Source organism: Loxodonta africana, chromosome 6 (genome assembly GCF_030014295.1).
Source record: "Loxodonta africana isolate mLoxAfr1 chromosome 6, mLoxAfr1.hap2, whole genome shotgun sequence".
Lineage (NCBI taxonomy): Eukaryota > Metazoa > Chordata > Mammalia > Proboscidea > Elephantidae > Loxodonta > Loxodonta africana.
The window spans coordinates 43,603,718-43,624,752 of NC_087347.1; the positions used below are offsets into that span (position 1 = coordinate 43,603,718).

At 38.8% G+C, this 21,035-nt stretch overlaps 1 protein-coding gene across 2 annotated transcripts in view; it reads right to left on the reverse strand.

Moving 5' to 3' along the window:
* Positions 1 to 20,707, reverse strand: part of BMPR2 (bone morphogenetic protein receptor type 2) — a 154,250-nt gene extending 133,543 nt beyond the window's left edge. For both annotated transcript variants that reach the window (XM_010602429.3, XM_064286803.1), the window contains exon 1: positions 20,189 to 20,707. In XM_010602429.3, the coding sequence (XP_010600731.1) occupies positions 20,189 to 20,267 (79 nt within the window). In that variant the 5' untranslated portion in view covers positions 20,268 to 20,707. The remainder of the gene's footprint in view (positions 1 to 20,188) is intronic.
* Between the last annotated feature and the right edge of the window lie 328 nt (positions 20,708 to 21,035).

Below are 21,035 nucleotides of genomic sequence, written 5' to 3' on the forward strand. Positions count from 1 at the left end.
CACTATTATAAGAACTCAAGAAAAGGTTTAAACACAGAAGAAAACATTATTTGATGGATACAAAGGTGGGGAAGGATAGAGAGATGTATCGACTAACTAGACAGTAAACAAGAATTATTTTAGGTGAAGGGAAGGACAACACACAATACACAGGAAGTCAGCACAAGTGGACTAATCCAAAAGCTAATAAGTTTTCTGAATACAACCAAACACTTCAAGGGACAGACTAGCAGGGGCGGGTGTCTGTGGACCATGGTTTCAGGGAACATCCAGGTCAATTGGCATAACAAAGTGTATTCAGAAAATGTTCTGCATCCCACTTTGGTTAGTGGCATTTTGGATCTTAAAAGCTAGCAAATGGCCATCTAAGATGCCATCAATTGGTCTCAACCCACCTGGACCAAGGGAGAATGAAGAACACCAAAGACACAAGGAAAATATGAGCCCAAGAGACAGAAGGGGCCATATAAACCAGAGACTCCATCAGCCTGAGACCGGAAGAACTAGATGGTACTTGGCTACCACCAATGACTGCCCTGACAAGGAACACAACAGAGAATCCCTGATGGAACAGGAGAATAGTGAGATGCAGATCTCAAATTCTAGTAGGAAGACCAGACTTAATGGTCTGATTGAAAATGAAGGGACTCCAGAGGACATGGCCCCCAGATTCTGTTAGCCCAAAACCAAAACCATTCCCAAAGCCAACTCTTCAGAAAAATGATATTGGTAAGGAGTATGCTTCTTAGCTCAAGTAGACATATGAGACTATGTGGACCGCTCCCGTCTGGAGGCAAGATGCCAAGGCAGGGGGGGACAGGAGCTGGTTGAATGGACATGGGAAATAGAGGGTGGAGAAGAGGAGTGTGCTGTCACATTACAGGGAGAGCAACTAGGGTCACATAATAATGTGTGTATAAGTTTTTGTATGAGAAACTGATTTGAATTGTGAACTTTCACTTAATGCACAATAAGAAAGAAAAGAAATAACCATTGTTTTAGAATAACCTAGCCTATCCTGACCAATATAGAGTATATGAATATATCAACTCGACAGCAACGGGTTTGGTTTTGGATTTATCCTAATTGATATACTTCCATATACCATGCCTTAAAACACTGACTTTTAATTACACATAACTAGAATTTAATCTATTTCCAGTTACTGAATTTAATCTATTTTCATTTGCAGAGTGAAAAGAACAGAGGGCCTACTGCTTAGGGTAGGATGTAGTACAAATATAAGACTACTGTGTTGCTTTTAAAAGGGGGATAGCAGCAAGGAACCAGTAAAACTGAATTTCTCATGCTGCTGTTGTTAGGTGCCACTAAGTCAGTTCCAACTCATAGAGACCCTATGTACAATAGAATGAAATACTGTCAGTCCTGTACCATCCTCACAACCACTGTTACATCTGAGCCCATCACTGCAGCCACTGTGTCAATCCATCTCATCGAGGGTCTTCCTCTTTTTCATTGACCCTCTACTTTACGAAGCATGATATCCTTCTCCGGGGACTGGTCCCTCCTGGTAACATTTCTAAAGTACATGAGATGAAGTCTCGCCATCCTCGCTTCCAAGGAACACTCGGGCTGTGTTCCTTCCAAGACAGTCTTGTTCATTCTTCTGGCAGTCCATGGTATATTTAATACTCTTCACCAAAACCAGAATTTGAAGGCATCAATTCTTCAGTCTTCCTTATTCATTTTCCAGTTTTTGCATGCATAAGACAATTCAAAATATCATGACTTGGGTCAGGCATACCTCAGCCCATAACGTGACATCTTTACTTTTTAACACTTTAAAGAGGTCTTTTGCAGATTTGCTCAATGCAATATGTCATTTGATTTCCTGACTGCTGCTTCCATGGGCATTGACCATGGATCCAAGTAAAATGAAATCTTTGACGTCAATCTTTTCTCCGTTTATCATAATGTTGCTTATAGTTCATTTGTGAGGATTGCTTTATCTTGAGACATAATCCATACCAAAGGCTGTAGTCTTTGATCTTCATCGGTTAAGTGCTTCAAGTCCTCTTCACTTTCAGCAAGCAAGGTTGTATCATCTGCATATCACAGGCTGCTAATGAGTCTTCCTCCAATCCTGATGCCTCGTTCCTCTTCATATAGTCCAGCTTCTTGGATTATTTGCTCAGCATACAGACTGAATAAGTATGGTGAAAGGAGGCAACCCTGACATACACTTTTCTTGATTTTAAAACATGCAGTATCCCCTTGTTCTGTTCAAATGACTGTCTCTTGGTTTATGTATAGGTTCCTCAGGAGCATGATTAAATGTTCTGGAATTCCCATTCTTCACAACGTTATCCATAACTTGTTACGGTTCACATAGTTGAATACCCTGGTGTAGTCAAAGATCAGGTAAACATCTTTCTGGTATTCTCTGCTTTCAGCCAAGATCCATAGGACATCAGCAGTGATATCTCTTGAGCCACATCCTCTTCTGAATCAGGCTTGAATTTCTGGCAGTTCCCTGCTGATGTACTGCTGCAACCAATTTTGAATGATCTTCAGCAAAATTTTACTTGAGTGTAGGGTTGCTATGAGTCATAATCGACTCGACGGCAGTGGGTTTGGTTTGGTTGGTTTTGGTGATATTAATGATGTTATTCAATAATTTCCACATTCTGTTGGATCACCTTTGGAACATACACAAATACAGATCTCTTCCAGTCAGCTGACCAAGTAGCTGTCTTCCACATTTCTTGGCAGAGAAGAGAGCTTCCAGTGCTGCATCCATTTATTGAAACATCTCAACTGGTATTCCATCAATTCCTGAAGCCTTGTTTTTTGCCAATGCTTTCAGTGCAGCTTGGGCTTCTTCCTTCAATACCATCAGCTCTTGATCATAAGCTACCTCCCAAAGTGGCTGAACGTCAACCAAGTGTATTTCCTCCATCTGCTTTTGAGGCTTCCTGGGTCATTCAATATTTTGCCCACAGAATCCTTCAAAATTGTAACTCAAGGCTTGAATTTTTTTCTTGAGTTCTTTCAGCTTAAAAAATGCCAACTGCGTTCTTCCCTTTTGGTTTTCTAACTCCAGGTCTTTGCACACTTCATTATAATATTTTACTGTGTCTTCTAGAGCCACCCTTTGAAATCTTCTATTCACCATTTCTTCTATCTGCTTTAGCTACTCTATGTCAAGAGCAAGTTTCAGAGTCTCTTCAGATGTCCATTTTGGTCCCTTTTTCTTTTCTGTCTTTCTAACGACCTTTTGTTTTCTTTGAATATGATGTCCTTATGTTTTTCCACAATTCATCTGGTCTCCAGTCATTAATGTTCAGTGTATCAAATCTATTCTTAAGATGGTCTCCAAATTCAGGTGGAATATACTCAGAGTTGTATTTTGGCTCTTGGGGACTTGTTTTAATTCTCTTCAGCTTTGATTTGAACTTGCATGCGAGCAACTGATGGTCTGCTCTGAGGATGGCCCCTGGTCTTGTTCTGACTGACGATATTTGAGTTTTCCATCATCTCTTTCCATAGATGTAGTCGACTTGATTCCTATGTATTCCATTCGGTGAGTTCCAAGTATACAGTCGCTGTTTCTGTTGCTGAAAAAAGGTATTTGCAACGAAGACATCGTTGGTCTTACAAAATTCTATCATGCTATCTCCGGCATCACTCCTATCACCAAGGTCATATTTTCAAACTACCAATCCTTCTTCTTCATTTTCAGCTTCTGCATTCCAATCACCAGTAATTATCAACGCATCTTGATTGCATGTTAGGTCAATTTCAGACTGCAGAAGTTGGTAAAAATCTTCAATTTCTCAGTCTTTGGCCTTAGTGGTTGGTATGTAAATTTGAATAACAGTCATATTAACTATTATTAACTTCCTTGTAAGTGTATGAGTATTATCCTATCACTGACAAAGTACTTCAGGGTAGATCTTAAAATGTTCTTTTTAACAATATGCATGGTGCCATTTCTCTTCAATTTGTCATTCCTGGCATAGTAGACCATATGATTGTCTGATGGCACAGTGGTTAAATGTTCGGCTGCTAACCAAAAGGTCAGCAGTTCAAATCCACCAGGCACTCCTTGGAAACCCTATAGGGCAGTTCTACTCTGTCCTATACCAAAAAACCAAAGCCAAACCCAGTACCGTCGGGTCGATTCCAACTCATAGCTACCCTACTGGACAGAGTAGAACTGCCCACAGTTTCGAAGGAGCACCTGGCGGATTCGGACTGCCATCTCTTTGGTTAGCAGCCGTAGCACTTAACCACTATGCCGCCAGGGTTTCCTCTAGGGTTGTTTAAGTTGGAATCGACCAGTGGCAATGGGTTTGATTTTTCTAGTCTATTTCAGCTCACTAAAACCCATAAAAACTAATGCCTAGAATATCAATCTTTATGCTTTTCATTTCATTTTTGACGACTTCCAATTTTCCTAGACTCATACATCACACAGTCTATGTTCCGATTATTAATGGATGTTTGCAGCTGTTTCTTCTCATTTTGAGTCATGCCACATCAGCAAATGAAGGTCCTGAAAGCTTGACCCCATCCACGTCATTAAGGTCGACTCTACTTAAACACAGTTCTCTCCTAGTTGTATTTTGAGTGCCTTCCAATCTGAGGGGTTCATCTTCCGGCACTATCATACGACATTCTGCTGCTATTCATAAGGTTTTCACTGCCCATTTTTTTCAAAAGTTGACTGCCAGGTCTTTCCTCCTGATCTGTCTTAGTCTAGAAGTTCCACTGAAACCTGTCCACCAAAGGTAATCCTGCTGGTATTTGAAATACCAGTGGCAAAGCTTCCAGTATCACAGCAACATGCAAGCCACCACAGTAGGGCAAACTGACAGATGTGTAAAATGTAAGTAAATGGGCAAAATAATGATTCCTAAAGAACAGCTGAATAAATGAAAAAGTTGGTGCTAAAGGCTAAACCGAATTTACAGATTAACATTCTTGATAACCATTAATCAAGCTAACACACTGGCTTACCCAAAGGAAAAAATAATTAAGTATCCCCCGCAAAAAATGATCTCCCACGTAAAACTCTACATCAATAAGTACCATGAATAAATTCATCTCTTGAATTGGAAAAGACTTGATGGCAACGGGTTTGGTATGGTTTTAATCTTGCCTTTCTTATCACAATAGAGTTCTTTGTGTAGCAACTACACATAAAATGTTACTCTTCACACTAGACTGGCCCCTAGGGGTTCTAATCACTAACAACAGATGGAAACATTAAAAACCTATCCTCAACTAAATGTCATCTCTCTTCTGATCTAACTGGTGCTCTTTTCCAAAAATGAAACTCCTAGTCTTCAATGAAAACTTTTATTATCTACCAACACTCGAATGTTACACACAAAAATAAAACCTGAAACACCTGCTGCCATTTACAAAAAAATAAGAGGCTATAGTGAAGACATAGTTCTGTCTGGGCCATTATTCCTGAAAAATTAAAATATCAAAAAGATTTTCAGATGCCTAAAATATTCTAAATATTTTATACTTCCAGCTAACACTGTAAATATTATATGAACGCTTTGCTTTGGAAGCACAGAGGCCTAAGCTTGAATCCCAGGTCTTCCATGTACTCCATTTGCTTGTCTGCAGGATGAATAAAATAGTAGTACTGATCATTCTGTTTAGAGGATAATGGGAAAACACAGTAAATGTAGATCTAGTTACAGGATATCACCAGAAAAAAAGCAAGTTTCAAAGTTATAACAATATATACACGTGCATACACACACATATAAACAGTGTGGTATCATTTTAAAATGTGCGTCTACGTGTGCGTGGAAAAGGGTTTAAAAGAAAATCAAAGTATTAATGGTCCTAATATCCAGGTGGGCAGAATTATGAATTTTTTTATTTTCCTTCTTGTTTGTACTTTTCATAATTTTTTAATTTTAAAATAGTATTTGTTTTACAGAAAAGCTGCAAAGATAGTACAGAGTTTCCATATACCCCTCACCTGGGTTTCCCCTACTGTTAATGTCCTACATTACTCTGGTAGATTTGTTACAACTAAGGAATCAACTAAGCTCCACATTTTATTTGGATTTCACTAGTTTTTGCCTAATGTCATTTTTCTGTTCCAAGATATCACCTTAAATTTAATCATCATGTCTCTTTAGGCTCCACTGGACTGTGACAGTTTTTTAGACTTTCCTTGTTTCTGATGACACTGACATTTCTGAGGAATACTAGAGTCAGGTGTTTTGTAGAATACCTCTCAGTGGGAGACTAATGTTTTTCTCATGATTAGACTGGGGTTGTGAGCTTTTGGGAGGAAAACTACAGAGGTGAAGTGCCATTCGCCCACATATCAGTAATACATACTATCAACATGACTTACCATGTTGATAGTATGTATTACTATCATAGATGTTAACTTTGAATACCTGGCCAAGTTAGTGTTTGCCAGGTTTCTCCATTGTAAAGTTACTTTTTCCTCTATGCATGATTTTTGAAAGGAGTCCCTGGGTAGCACAGTTAAGCATGCAACTACTAGCCAAAAGGTTGGCGATTAGAACCCACCTGAAAGTGCCTGAGAAAACAGGCCTGACGATCTGCTTTACAGCCTAGAAAATCCTATGAAGAAGTTCTACTCTGCTCACATGGGGTCACCATAAGTTGGTGCAGTGTAATGGATAGCTTTTATATGGCCTTTCTTCCCATGGTCTTACAACTCCCACCAAATGACACAGTGGGACAACACAAATAAGGTGCTGTTGGCCCACCAATGGGGTTAGATAGCTTGTTAATAATACAAATAAGGTTCGTGGTAACCTTATGGGGGTGGGACCATGCAAATAAGGTTTATGGAACCCTAACAAGAGGATAGTCAGTTTTGCCATCCCACTAGGCTTCAAATTAGCCATCCCAGAGGTGGACAGAGACCTTATTATCACCAAAAAAGAACTCCAAAGGAGCAGAGTGCATCCTTTGGACCCAGGATCCCTGCACTGAGAACCTCCTAGACCCAAGACACAGAGAGAGAGAGAGTTGTAACAGAAGATGGCAAGAGAAACAGCTGCAGCAGGGCAGCAGAACCAGGAGACCTGCAGGAGATGGCATGGTGGGCTTCTTGTCCTACGGCATGAAAAAGCTAAATGCCTTCAGGCAGAAGGCTTGCTAGAGGAGTGGGGTACCTCAAGGCACTTCTCAGAGGTGCTACGCTTGCCGACCCACAAAGCTACAGAGCTGAGCACCTTTGGGCTGAGGCTTACTGAAGAAGTGGGGTGCCTCTGGGTACTTATCAGTGGAGCTAAAGAGCTTTGTAACACTTGTCCAAGCAGGACAGAGGCCAGGCCAGTCCAAGAGGTCGAGGGGCCGAGAGCGCCTAGGGCCAGGGAGAGGCCTGCCTGTAGGCACGGTGGAGAAGCTGTCTGACTAAAGAACTGTATCCTGAATGGTCCCGATTCTGAAATATAACCTGTTACTTCCCTAATAAAATCCGCGTATGGTCTGCGAGTTCTGTGTGGCCGCTGCAATGAATTATCAAACCCAGCAGAGAAGTAGAGTGTGCCGGGGGAGGGACCGCTGGTGTCACAATTGGTAAAAAGGTCAGAGGGCGGAGGTATGTCTGAACCTCCACCTCACAGCAATCAGCCTTGGGCTGTTGATAATGATTATCTCTCTCCATCATGAAGTTAGAAGAGGTCAGGCTCCCTGCCACACCAATTTTACACTTGGCACCATTTTTTCAGTCAAAATTGATGGCAACTAACAACAACATCATTTATAAGGAAAATGTAACTATTTAAAATTTTCTTGTTTTAATTTGATGTCTTTTTTAAATGAGTAATACTTCCACATGTTCCAATATTCAAAAGGTACGAAAAAGCATACAGTGAAGGCTCCCTCTCAACAACACGTGCTTCTTAGTTCAATCAAGTATATGAGACCAAATGGGCAACACCTGCCCAAAAGCAAAGAGGAGAAGGCAGAAAGGGACAGGAAACCTGGATGGACACAGGGAACCCAGGGCATAAAGGGAAAGAGGAAGAGTGCTGACATGTTGCAGGGATTGCAACCAATGTCACAAAACAATCTGTGAATAAATTTGTGAATAAGAAACTAATTTTCGTTGTAAACTTTCACCTAAAATGCAACAGAATTAAAAAAAAAAAAAAAGCTCCCTCTCAACCCTGCCTCCCAACTTCCAAGCTCCATCTCCCAACAAATCATGTTAACAGTCTTCTTAATTTTTTTAAGAATGCATCTCTAGTTAGGGTTCAAACATGGTGAATATTAAGTTGACAAGTCTGGTCCAGGTAACATATTTTAAGTGATTTAGGAACACCTTACCTATAGGAATATATATGAGCTCCTATAAAGAAAAAAATTCATATATTTCTCTCACCTCCCATACATGCAAACAAATCTTGTATCTCTTATATAAGAAAGACTACTCATACGAAAAAAGATGGTAGAATAATTCAAATAGAGTCTGAAATACTTACAGAGCCATTCCAGCATTCCCAAAATAGGACCTGTTGACATATTTCAAAAGCAATAAAGTGGTGGCTAATAACTGAAGTTACCTTTTAGAATCACCTGGGGAGTCTTTTTAATAGTCACAAGTTCCAACCCCACAAGACCTGATGAATCATTTCATTCCTTTGGAGTAGGAGTCAGGCCAGACACATCTATGTGGTATAAGCCCCCAAATGATTCTGATACACAACTCAGATTAAAGATAAGGCTCCAAACTGTCTAAAACAGTGCTTCTCAAACTTTAAAATGGATTAAAATCATCCGGAGGGCTTGTTAAAACACATTATTACTAAGCCCTTCCCCTACCCTCTCCACTTACAATTTTTGATTCAAAAGGTCTAGGATGTGGAAACACCCCAAGTGTCCATTAACAGGTGAATGGATAAACAAAAATGTGGCATATACATACAATGGAATATTATTCAGCCATAAAAAGGAATGAAATACTAATATTGCTACAACTTGGATGAACCTCAAGAATATTATGCTGCAACAACAAAAAGAATGTTATGCTAACCGAAATACACCAGACACAAAAGGGCAAATACTGTATGATTCCATACACAAAATATCTAGAATATGCAAATTCACAGAGACAGAAAATAGCCTAGAGGTTACTGGGGCTGGAGGGAGGGGGGAGTGAGGAATTATTGCTTAATGGATAGAGTTCCCGTTTGAGGTGATGAAAGCGTTTTGGAAATAGTGGTGATGGTTGCACAATGTGGTGAATATAATAATTAATGCTACTAAACTGTATTCTTCAAAATGGTTAAAATGGCAAATTTTATGTTATGTATTTTACCACAGTAATTTTTTAAAGGTCTAGAGTGGGGCACAATAATTTGCATTTCTAACAAGTTCCCAGGTGATACTGATGCTGCTAGTCCACGGACTACACGAAATAAGCCAGTACTTTTCAAAGGCCTTCATAAAAATCTCCAGAGTTATGCGAGACGTTTTTAAGAACAGCATCCATAACCAATATGTGTTAGTTCAACCAACGTCATTCAAAAGACATTTATTATGGCCATGGTTTTTAAAGTGTAGAACTCCAACCAACACTATTTAACATTTCCTGGGAACTTACCAGAAATGCAAATTTTTAAGCCCCACCCCAGACCTAGCCAAACCCAACCCATTGCCCTGTAGTAGATTCCCACTCATACTGACTTTACAGGACAGAGTAGTACTGCTCCCCACAGGGTTTCCAAAGCTGTAAATCTTTAGGGAAGCAGACTGCCACATCTTTCTCCCACAGAGTGGCTGATGGGTTTGAACCCTGACCTTTTGGTTAGCAGGCAAGTAATTAACAAATGCACCACCTGGACTCCACCCCAGACCTCTAGAATCAGAAATTCTATGGGTGGGGCCTAGCAATCTGTTTCAACAAGCCCTCCAGGTGCTTCTGATCTCTGCTAAGAAGAGGGTATACAAAAACTACCCTTCTTTAAAGGATTTATAAATATGATTGGGGAAATAAAACAACAAAATTAAAAAGATAACATTTTGGGGGACATACCAAAACCAAACCCACTGCCCTGAGTCGATTCCAACTCATAGCGGCTCTACAGGACAGAGTAAAAGTGCCCCATACAGTTTCCAAGGAGCTCCTGGTGGATCTGAACTGCCAACCTTTTGGTTAATGCCGTGGCTCTTAACCACTATGCCACCAGGGTTTCCGTTAGTGACATACAAAGCCCTAAATAAGTAGTGGGTGCCCTGGTGATGCAGTGGTTAAAACCTTAGCTGCTAACCAAATAGATCAGCAGTTCGAATCCACCAGCCACTCCTTGGAAACAATATAAGGCAGTTCTACTCTGTCCTATATAAGGTCACTGTGAGTCAGAATCAACCCTACGTCAACGGGGTTTTTTGTTTGTTTGTTTAAATGAGTAGTATGGTCTTAAAATACCTCCGGAATTCAATGGAGAGAACAGTATTAAGGGACTAGTAAGGGAAAATGTTATCAAGAACATAAAACTTCCTCTGAAGTCACCTTTTAACTAAACAGCAGGTTAGCTCAAAAAGTAAGGAATGTCACCCCTGAGTACTGCACTTTTTTAAAAAATTATTTATGTGAGACCAACTGGACAACAGTTAATCTAATGCATAGATGAGAAGTTTGAGGGGCAGTGGACTACATTAATGGAAGTGAAACAACTAGAAAGGAAATAATACGAATGTTCACACAATGTAAAGAATGTAACCAATGTCACTGAACATTACAGAAACTGTTGAATGGGATTGTGTTTCGCTGTATACATATTCACAAAAAAGAAAACATAAAACTCAAGAATCGTAATGTTGTTGAGCTTTCCACCGTTAAAAAATATTCTAAAAGGATTTTACATAGGTGAAAAAGTTAATTAGAAGATTTCATGCAAAAATTCTGATACATCTAAAAAAGTATTAATAAGATTTATTTTGTTCTCTTTTACCTCACTGTAACAAGCACTTTAAAATGCTGACATAGGACTTGTATCTGATTGGCCAATAATATCAATACGCAAAATAGGTTTACTATAGCTTTCATTTGCTATATTTTTACATGCAACAATGCACTGAGAGAAAAATAACATTTTTCATATTTCATATTTTCCCTCCTCATCTGCCAAATATTCAATACTCCAAATAAAATTATATAAAACTAAAATGCATAATGGTAAAAAAAAAAAACTAGTATGGAAGGATATGTCAGTCTTTAACTGTATCATGACTAAATAAGGAAAAAGCTTATTAATGCAAAGAAGTAATGAATATGTAAAAAGAAAATACAGAAAATAATCAGATGCAGAAGACTCAGAGTGGATCTTTATCTTATCTGATGCAGATTCCTTGATATGTCAAAAAAGAATAACCTTTAAAAAGGAGCTTTACAAAATCTCTATGGTCATCATTGATACGTAGATATTTACAGAAATATTTACTCCAGAAATTAAATGGTCATCCACAAGACCCCAGTCCCTCTGACAATTACTTCAAAAGAGGAAATTTTCTGACGGGACTCTATAGATGATCCTGCAACACTTTCACATGTTTCACGTTTCAACATATAGGAAAACAGGAGTTTATTTTTTCTAGTTAAGTCACATCTGCTACCTTCAAAAGCATACCTTGTTGTGCCTGGATACAAAAGGATGCTAAGTTATCACACTGCTCTGGCTTTCCAGAAAATGATATTACGCTTCACTGATAAAGAGTGAGAAATTCCTATAGTTCTTTAGGTAATGAAATTCCTCTGAGTCTATTAGATGTGCTGCTCAAAGAACATCCATACTTTTTTTCTAAGTGTTTATCTCTGGTATTTATTTCTAAAAGAATAGGAAGGTAGTAAAAGAACACTGAAAACTCTAATTATAAATATGAAAACAGAGGAAAGAGTAACACAAAAAACAAAATTATCAGTAAACTAAAAAAAAATGAATTTGTAAGAGCAAAGGTGGCTGTAAGAAAAAATATTATAAATAACAAAATTTTAAAGGACAGTAAATTTCTCTTCATTTTCAGCAACTGATCTCTGATCAAAAATGCTCTCCAATAGAGTATGTTATGACAAGGATTAAATTACAAAATTATTTCTTAGATGCTTTAAACTTTTTTTTAATCAAAGGGAAAAAAAAATCAAAATTGCCTAATCCTGCCAACTAGTAGAATTGTGAAACAGGAAATGAAAACACAGAAAACAAAACTCATGATTTACTACACAGAGATTACCATATGCCAAATCCTATCTAAATAATATCTGTAGGGCACAACAAAAATTCCCAAAACATTCCTAATAGGTTATTTAGGACTGGCAAATTGATAAAAATTATCATACTTCATGTGTACCATAACAAAAGCTATTTTTCAGTTTATCTCATCGAAAAAGAAATAAAATATCTACTAACAAAAATCTTTAAGTTATTTTTAAAGGTTTAATTATAATTTAAAGTATAACCATCAAAATCCTCTTTCATAACCTACATACTATAAAGTAAAATTAAGTAACCAGTTATTTTCTCAACTTTTCAGACTAGGAACGGTTAAATCAATAAAAATCACTGTATCATTAATAAATTATCTTCATTAACAATAAACAAAAAGAACAGAGTCAACCAAATCTTAAAAAAATACTAACCTAAAGTTAAAATGTCACCAAAAAAAGTTAAATGTCATTACTTGGAGTACAGGCTTCTATTTAAAAAAACCTATGTAAGACTAAAAGGTCAACAATTACTCCAAAGCAAAGATGAGAAAAAAACGGGGCGGGGAAACTAGAGTACCGGAAGCAGAACATATAGAACATGATAAAAGAGAATGTTGACTCATTGTGAAAAATGTAACTAACGTCACTGAACAAACTGTAAAGTAACTGTCAAATGAGAACTTAATTTACTATGTAAACTTTCACAGAAAACACAATAAAAAAATATTTAATGTCATTAATTGGACCTCATTGATTTGGAATGTATAATAACTAGGTCAAAGGCTGAGCTAAAACTAATCTTGGCATTATTTATTTTTAAAAGGCTTCTAAACAAATGAATAAAAGAGACAGGATTGTAGAGGATGTCTAACCTTCTTAACTTTCTATCTGAAGTTTAGTCTAATGATATTCATATTTAATTATATTCTTAAATTTTCATTAAAGAATGTCATACCCCTAACTTTTTCTATAACGCCTTTGTTGTCCTAATTCAATATATATCATCAGCTATAAAATGTATCTATATGGGATCAAATTGACAACAGCAACTTCAAAAGTTAGACAGGAAACTTAGGGGGCAACGAGTCTGTGTCAATGGGGGAGGAGGAACAATTCAGAAAAAGGGGATGAGAAGGGTTGCAGAACTTCAAGAATGTAATCAATGTCACTGTCCTATACTTGTAGAAATTGTTGAATTGGTTTTGCTGTGCATATTTTCATCAACAATTAAAAAAAAAAAGGCTGGCAGAGAAAAAAGAAACAAAAGGAGAGTGGAGGTCAGCTAGAAGACACTCAGGGACATGTTTCTTTTGCTGTGTTACAGAATACCTAGAGGAGTTTCTCACCCTAAAGGTGAGTAAAGGGAAGAAATTATATAATGCTAAAGGTTTACAAAGTACCCACCTTTGATTCAAATAGCATGAAATCTAACATCTGTTTCAGAAAGCGATATACTCAGGCTTATGGCATGAGAGGGCCCCGGTGGTGCACTGTTTAAGCGTCTGGCTGCTAATCAAAAGATCGGCAGTTCGAATTTACGAGCTGCTCTGTGGAAACACTATGGGGCAGTTCTATTCAGTCCTATAAGGACGCTATGAGTCAGAATCCACTCGACGGCAACGGGTTTGGTTTAGTTTTGGCATGGCATGAGATGGTGAGGGGTGATGGTGTGGGAGTAGGAGGCAACCCTTCTTATTTTCCTTTGTATCCCCCTATAACACTTTAAAAAGAACCCTGTACAAAAGAAGCACTAATAGATTATTGTTGACTGGATACTTCAGTTCTCCTACCACATTTTAACTATTTCTTAAGGCTCCCCTACCTTTCCTGCTGCTCCAGTGGGTGTATATTTGTGGTTATTCATTGAAATATAAACTTCGTCTGAAACGCTTTTAGTCAAACACTTACTGTATCATATGCAATTAAAGGCATGCAATATGTTTTTAAGTTATTAATAGTTCTGATAAGGCAATATGTTATAAAATGTTGATGTCATTTATTTACAGGTTTGTTTCTAACCCCACAAAGACTATACATAAATTACATATATTCTCACAATCTAGTAGTCAGCTGTCACATTCATCTCACAGACCAAAAAAAAAAAAAGGTTTAAAAAAAATGACTCAAGTCTATTACACTCAAAATTCTACCCAAGTCATCTTCACTGGTTCGGAAAAGATATGTAAAGACTAGATCATTTAACTAGAAGGAAAAATAGTTTGATAATATGACAGTCTCTTCAAGAAGTCTAAGTGATGTGCAAGTTAGTCAAAATTCATAATAGCATCCATATTTACTTTTTTCCAGCAGACATCAATCAAATCAGAATACAATTCTTCTTCAGTGGAGAAGAATGTAATATATGCGATTTTCCTTCTGGATGGTTCCATGGAATATTAACTTGTAACTAAAATCAAAACAATATCTTCAAGTCTAATTTAGTTTAGCACTAATCTCTTTATCTATACTTTCTCCACAATACTTACTCAAATTTACTAAAAGTAAAGCCACTTTTTTTTAACTAACAAGTAATTTTTTTTTTTTGGCAGAACGAGGAAGAAAATAAATGGCCCAAATAAAAATACAAACTAAATTAACGTATGCAAATACTGCATGAACAAAGTCTTTTTCATTAAATAACATATCACTTTTAAGACTAAGAACAGTCAAGAAAAAAAAATTGTGTCCATTATAAAAAAGAAAAAGATTTTGGGTAATTGCTTAAAACACGACCTAAAAGTTTGGTCTCAATGTTGACTGAGTAAAATATCCAGAGTAGTTTACAATTAGCACGAAAAGTAGAAACAAAGTCATGGAACCTGAGAATCAAAAGATATCACAGATTCAGCAGTTATCAAACTTTTGGGTACATAAAATTTACCTGGAGTGTTTGCTTAAAATGCAGATTCCAAGACTCTGTGTCCAGATATTTGGATTCAGTGAATCTGAGACAGGGTCCAGGAATCTGCATTTCAAACACGTTCTAGTCCAACTCCACATTTTACAACTGAGAAAACTATGTTAAGTAACATTTGCACAGAATCATACCAAATCCAGGTCTCATTAACTCTTAGGAAAATGATCTTTCCACCATGACTTAAACTGCGTTATAGTTAAAGAAACTGGGACAAAGAAAAAATAAGCTACTAATAAGTCGTTTGAGTCAGTAAGCAATCCTAGAATATTTCCTGGCTTCAATTCCTTCTTATTTCTCTTTCACTAAGTATTTCTTAACATATTCTATGTGCAATACGGTAGAGTTCAAAAACAATTTAAGACGTGAACCTTGTCTTCTAGAAGCCATTATAAGTTGGGAAGACAACGTGAATACATAAAACTGATATTCAATGGCAAGGCAATATATGAGTATCAAAATAAGTCGTATTAGCTGATTTACAATGACTTTACACTTTTTCTAATTAAAATTTACCAATTAGAAATTAATATTCAACTTCTTGTCTTTCACTGTTAAAGCTGGCCTTTAATGAAGGAAAAGTGTTATCCTTGTATGGATTAGATATCTCTTTTCCCTCATTTCATACACACACCAACACGAATACAACTGCCACCACAGCCCACACACCGGACAGCTTTTGTACAGACTAAGTAAGGTTCCTATGATTTTTATGCAAAGACCTAATCAAGAGTTCGTACCAGACTAAGTCCAGGACAACTAGGTGGTGCCTGTTTTCCACCACTGACTTCTCAGAGATCACAATACAGGGTCCTGTACAGAGCAGGGAGGGAAAATATAGAACAAAATTCAAACTCACACACACACAAAAAAAAGACCAGACTTAACTGGTCTGACAGACTGGAGAAAATCTGAGAGTATGGCCCCTGGACACCCTTTTAACTCAGTACTAAGGTCACTCCTGAGGTTAACCTTCAGACAAAGATTAGACAGGCTTATAAAACAAACAGTAACACACGTAGTTCAACCATGTATGTGAGACTAAATAGGCACACCAACCCAAAAGCAAAGACAAGAAGGCAGGAAGGGACAGGAAAACTGGATGAATGGAAATGGGGAACCCAAGGTGGATAAGGGGAGACTGCTGACACATCATGAGGTTGGCAACCAATGTCACAAAACAATTTGTGTATTAATTGTTTAATGAGAAACTAATTTGCTCTGTCAACTTCCACCTAAAGAACAAGAAAATAAATAAAAGAGTTTGGCCCTTCAAGTAGTTAAGAGTAGCCCTCCTCCTGGAGGATCTTCCTGACCACATATGGTAGACTGAAGGCCCCAATTCTTCACTTCCCCTGAAACAATATTATACATCCATATACTGCATGGCCTGATTAAGGGCAAACCTCACTACTCCTTGTATTTTGGCTTGGCCATATGACTTGCTTTGGTCTATGGGATGATAGAGAAACAGAGTCTTGAAGTGTGCTAGTGGGGTTGAGCCTGCCCTCTTGCATGTGTGCCACTGCCATGAGAAAAGCTTCTGCCAGATAAATGCTACCCTTCCCTCTAGCCTGGGTCCCAGAACGAGACACTTGGAGCAGAATCATGCATATATACTGTTGTATGCCACTAAGATTTTGTGGTTGCCAATTATTATGCAGCAAAAGTTGACTGAATCACCGTATTTAAGAAATTCAAACAATCAGGACTGACTATATAAGACAGTAGTTCTCAAACTTGCCCAAGAATCTTTCAGGTTGAAAGTTTTTTTGCTTTTTTTTTTTTAAATAGAAGTCCCCGAGAATCCATTCAGTGTGTCTAGATGTTAGGACTCAGAATCACTCCAGATGATTCTGTTGCAGTGCCCACACTTTGAGAAATACAAAATTAAAGATTAGTAAACTTCCGGTTCCTCACTAACTGCCCAAGAACACTAACTAGATGAATCTCACTTTAGACAATATATATGTTCCTACAGAGCTACATGCAAGTTGAAACCTAGTCAAGTGAATTATTTCAAATGCATTACATAAGCTGACCTTTAAATAATACCTGTAGTATATTTTGTTAAAATTAAGGATTTATTTGTAAACCAAACAAGCACATCTTATTTTTCATAAATTTTTATTTTTTGCATACCAGCTGAATTAAAGAGCCCAAGAACTAGATAGAACAAGTGGAAAAGAAGGATTCAAAATAAATAGAGGAGTATCCATACTCCCCCTCCCCAAAAGAGGGATATGGTATCAGTCAGTCTTCTAGTATTATTTTCCTGTTCAGCAGCACTATTTGCACCTGTCTGGTTCCATCACTGCATCTATGAATCCCAAATCCACACAGGCCCTCTCCAATCTTCTTAAATTTCATGAAGCTGCACTAGCCATCCCAATGACAGGCAAAGCAAGGTTCCACATTCAGAACCATGACATTTGCATGGCTAATGCTGTACCTAGATCCTGTCAAGTGTCCCTGCTTCTTTTTGAAGGCCGATCTGGTGAAGGCACTCCCTAGCTCACGTTTCCAGTTAGAGTGAAGAGTTGTTATCATCAATGTGGTAGTTACGGATGCAGGTTATATTAATCAAAAGTTCAAAGGAAACAGGGCTGGGCCTCATCTTATAAGGATGCTTTAGCGAGGATGCTATAAAAATTATGCCTACTCTTTCTACCATTACAGGGTACAGTAAACCTATCACACACTTGGTGCCATAGAAAATGCTGAATAGCACAGATGAATACCCAGTTTCCCTTTCTTTAGGGTGGGCCCCCATTACTCAGGGGTGAGTCTCCAACACAGCCATAACTATACTCTGTGGCTTGCCTTGCTGACAGCTAGCTCAAGAGAACATCTGCAAATCCTGCAGATGAGGCTTCCAGAGCTGTCCTAGTCTCGCCCTTCTGAGACTTAGCTGTTAATCTTCCCTGGATTCTGTAGTTTCTATCTTTCCAATAGCCTGCACCCCTTCCTTTTTGTTACCTGCTTAAACATATCAGAGTCAGGTTAGAGCACCTAGAGTTTATCTTATTTCCAGAGGTTTCTGGCTAATGAGGTGACGATAATGACGATGGCACCATACCCTAATCTAAACCAGCAATTTCTTGCCTGAACAACCGCAGCCATCTCCCTAGAAACACATCCCACTGATTCTACTCTTGCTTCACTCTATGCATTCTCTGCAAGGTGGATATTGAACTTAAATTTTAACCAGATTAGTTGTTCCTCTGGTCGTAATTCTTTTTTTCTTTTTTTAAGTATAATTCTTTAAAAAAAAAAAAAAAAGGATGTAGGCTCAAGAACTTACTGTGTGGTAACTTAAATCCTTTGTACCTCACTCTCTCTGTAAAAGGGGCATAATAATAATAACCTGTCATGAGGATCAAATAAGAAAATATATGTGAAGCTATTAAAACAGTTGATGGTGTATAGCAAGTGCTCAATAAATACTATCCGTAATTGTTATAGCTCTGAAATCCAGCTTCACAAATTTTCGCATCTGTTGCAATGCAATACTAAGGAAAAAAAAAGACTAAAATCACTCTTAAGCAGTGATTCTTTTAATTCAACCCTTTTAAGGGTCACAATTCTAAGAATATTTCATTTACCAAATAGAAATTATATTGATTTTTAAGTCAGTGGTTTTTATCTTAATTTTATCAGTTCTGACCACAAAATGATAAGCATATCACTATAAATGAGACTCTACGGTTTAAAAAGGTCAAAAATAACAAGAACATTGAAAAGTCTCTGTTCTCTGAGATTTGTGCTCACAGAACGACTGCTTAAGTTTAAGGCCTTTAACGCTTCATATTTTACATAAACCACATGGCTTACAGCTAGAGATATTAAATAGCTGGCAATATAAAGAAAATAAGAGAAAAATCATGTATTTTTATCCCAAAAGGAATTGTGATGATTAAGAGTTTAAATAAAGTTTCAAAATACATTCAGTTCAGAAGTTCTATTTTAACACAACTATAGATTTATCCTAAAGATAGCAATCAACAATATCAAAAGCAAAAAGTAACTTCAAATTCAGTCTTTTCCCAGTGCAGACTGCTAAAATGAAAATAAGCAAGTAACCCTGTGTCTAATACAGCAATGAGAAATTTATTGAGTGTACAAATTAAACACTTACAAAAAGAAAACTGGAAAACTGTCATATCCTTTACTCATTTTTAAATGCATAATCTCTTCAGCCATCATAAACCAAACTTAAGAATTACATGTTCTTAACTGCAAACAGAACATGAAGTTTTTTCTAAGATATCTAAGAACTAAGAAGAAAATATTCAAAGGAAAGGATGACTACCATTTCCCTTTAAGCTTTCACTAAAATGTCAAAGAACTTTCAGGACTCAAATCTCCTAGAAGTCTGATGTCAGGCCAAAGTGTCTCAGGAAAGCCAACGGATGCCAGGAATGCTTCTGTTCCCAATAATTCCAAAAGCATATAAAATACAAGTGTCCAGACTGACAAAATGGGCATATAATTAAATACTTTGGACCAAAACAATGCTAATGATAACATAGTTCCAGTATTATCCAATGTATTAAGATACATGTATACAATGTATCACAGTTCTGGCTTCCTCAACATTTATTCTATCCATTCTGTAACATTTTTAAGTAACGAAAGTTACATGGATTCCCAGTGATCTGATTCCCAAACAGTGATAAAGGTTCAAGTGTGTCTTCCATAGTTGTTCTTCCTACCGTGAACCAAATCCGCCTATTTTAGAAAAAAAAAAAACCTACAGCTCAGTTTCCAAAGATTTTATACTAAGCACTGTTCACTAGTGATTAAAATATTACTTTTAATCCTTGCATTACCTCACAGCTAAAAATGTCAAGATACCACACCCAATATGTGTTTTTTTTTTTTTTTAACCGGTGGGGGAGGGGGTGGGGAATATGGGAGTGGGGCTCGGAAACCACAGGAAAACAGTAAAGGCTCTCCGCCGGGAAGGAACGGGAAGGCGCGCAGGCCCCTGGCTGCTGGCCCTCCCGGACTCCGAGCGGCCTCTGCGGGCTGCCCCTCCCGCCAGCAGGGGAGGCGGCCGGGACGTGCCAGCCGGGGCTACTCACCGGCCGCAGTGCTGACCAGCAGGACGGCCCACAGCAGCAGCGAGGGCACCCGCCACGGCCGCCGCAGCGAGGAAGTCATCCCTGGGCCAGCCAAGAAGCAGGCGGGCAAAGAAAAGGAATCGGGCAAGTGACTTCGGGCGGAGAAATCGGGCCGGGAGGCGTATTCGCTCTCGTCTGACTTCTCCAGCCCGGATTACAGTGCGGTCTGAAAGGACTAATGGCAGATGAGAGGACCTAGCCGCAGAGCTTTCGTTCCGCTGCAGAAATTGCCTTCATCTTCCTCCCTCGCGGCTGGGGGGGGTCACTCGCCTAGGACGGGGTGCCTCGGCCCCCCAAACTGAAGGCATGTCCGGGGGGAAGCAGGGGGCCGAGAAGAAATCCCCGCAATTATTCCCCTCGTAGTTTCACAATATCAAAAAAAGATCCAGGTCGGAGAGAAAACATATCCAGGGTGCAGGGGAGGGCGGGGATTCGACGCGGGCGCCGAGGATCAGAACAAGTTCCCGACCACCGGCAAGGGCGAAGCCGGGCGGGCGGCGGCGGCGCCCGGCGGCGCGAGTCGCATCGCCCGCAGCTTCGGGAGGGCAGGCAGGATTCTTTTTTAACTTTCGCTTCGGTGCTTCCTTCACTCGGATCTCGAGAACAACAAATCCTCCTCCTCGGCTGGATGATCGAAAAAGGTGCTTGCCTCCATGGACAAACCCACAGCCTTCACGCCTTCGCGGAACAAAACTGCGAGGCTCCGGCAGGGCCGGGCCGGAGGGCCGAGGGGCGACGGGAAGCGGGGAGGGGAGGGGCCGGCCGGCGGCGCTGTGAGGGCTTCGAGACGGGAGCAGAGGGGAGGGGC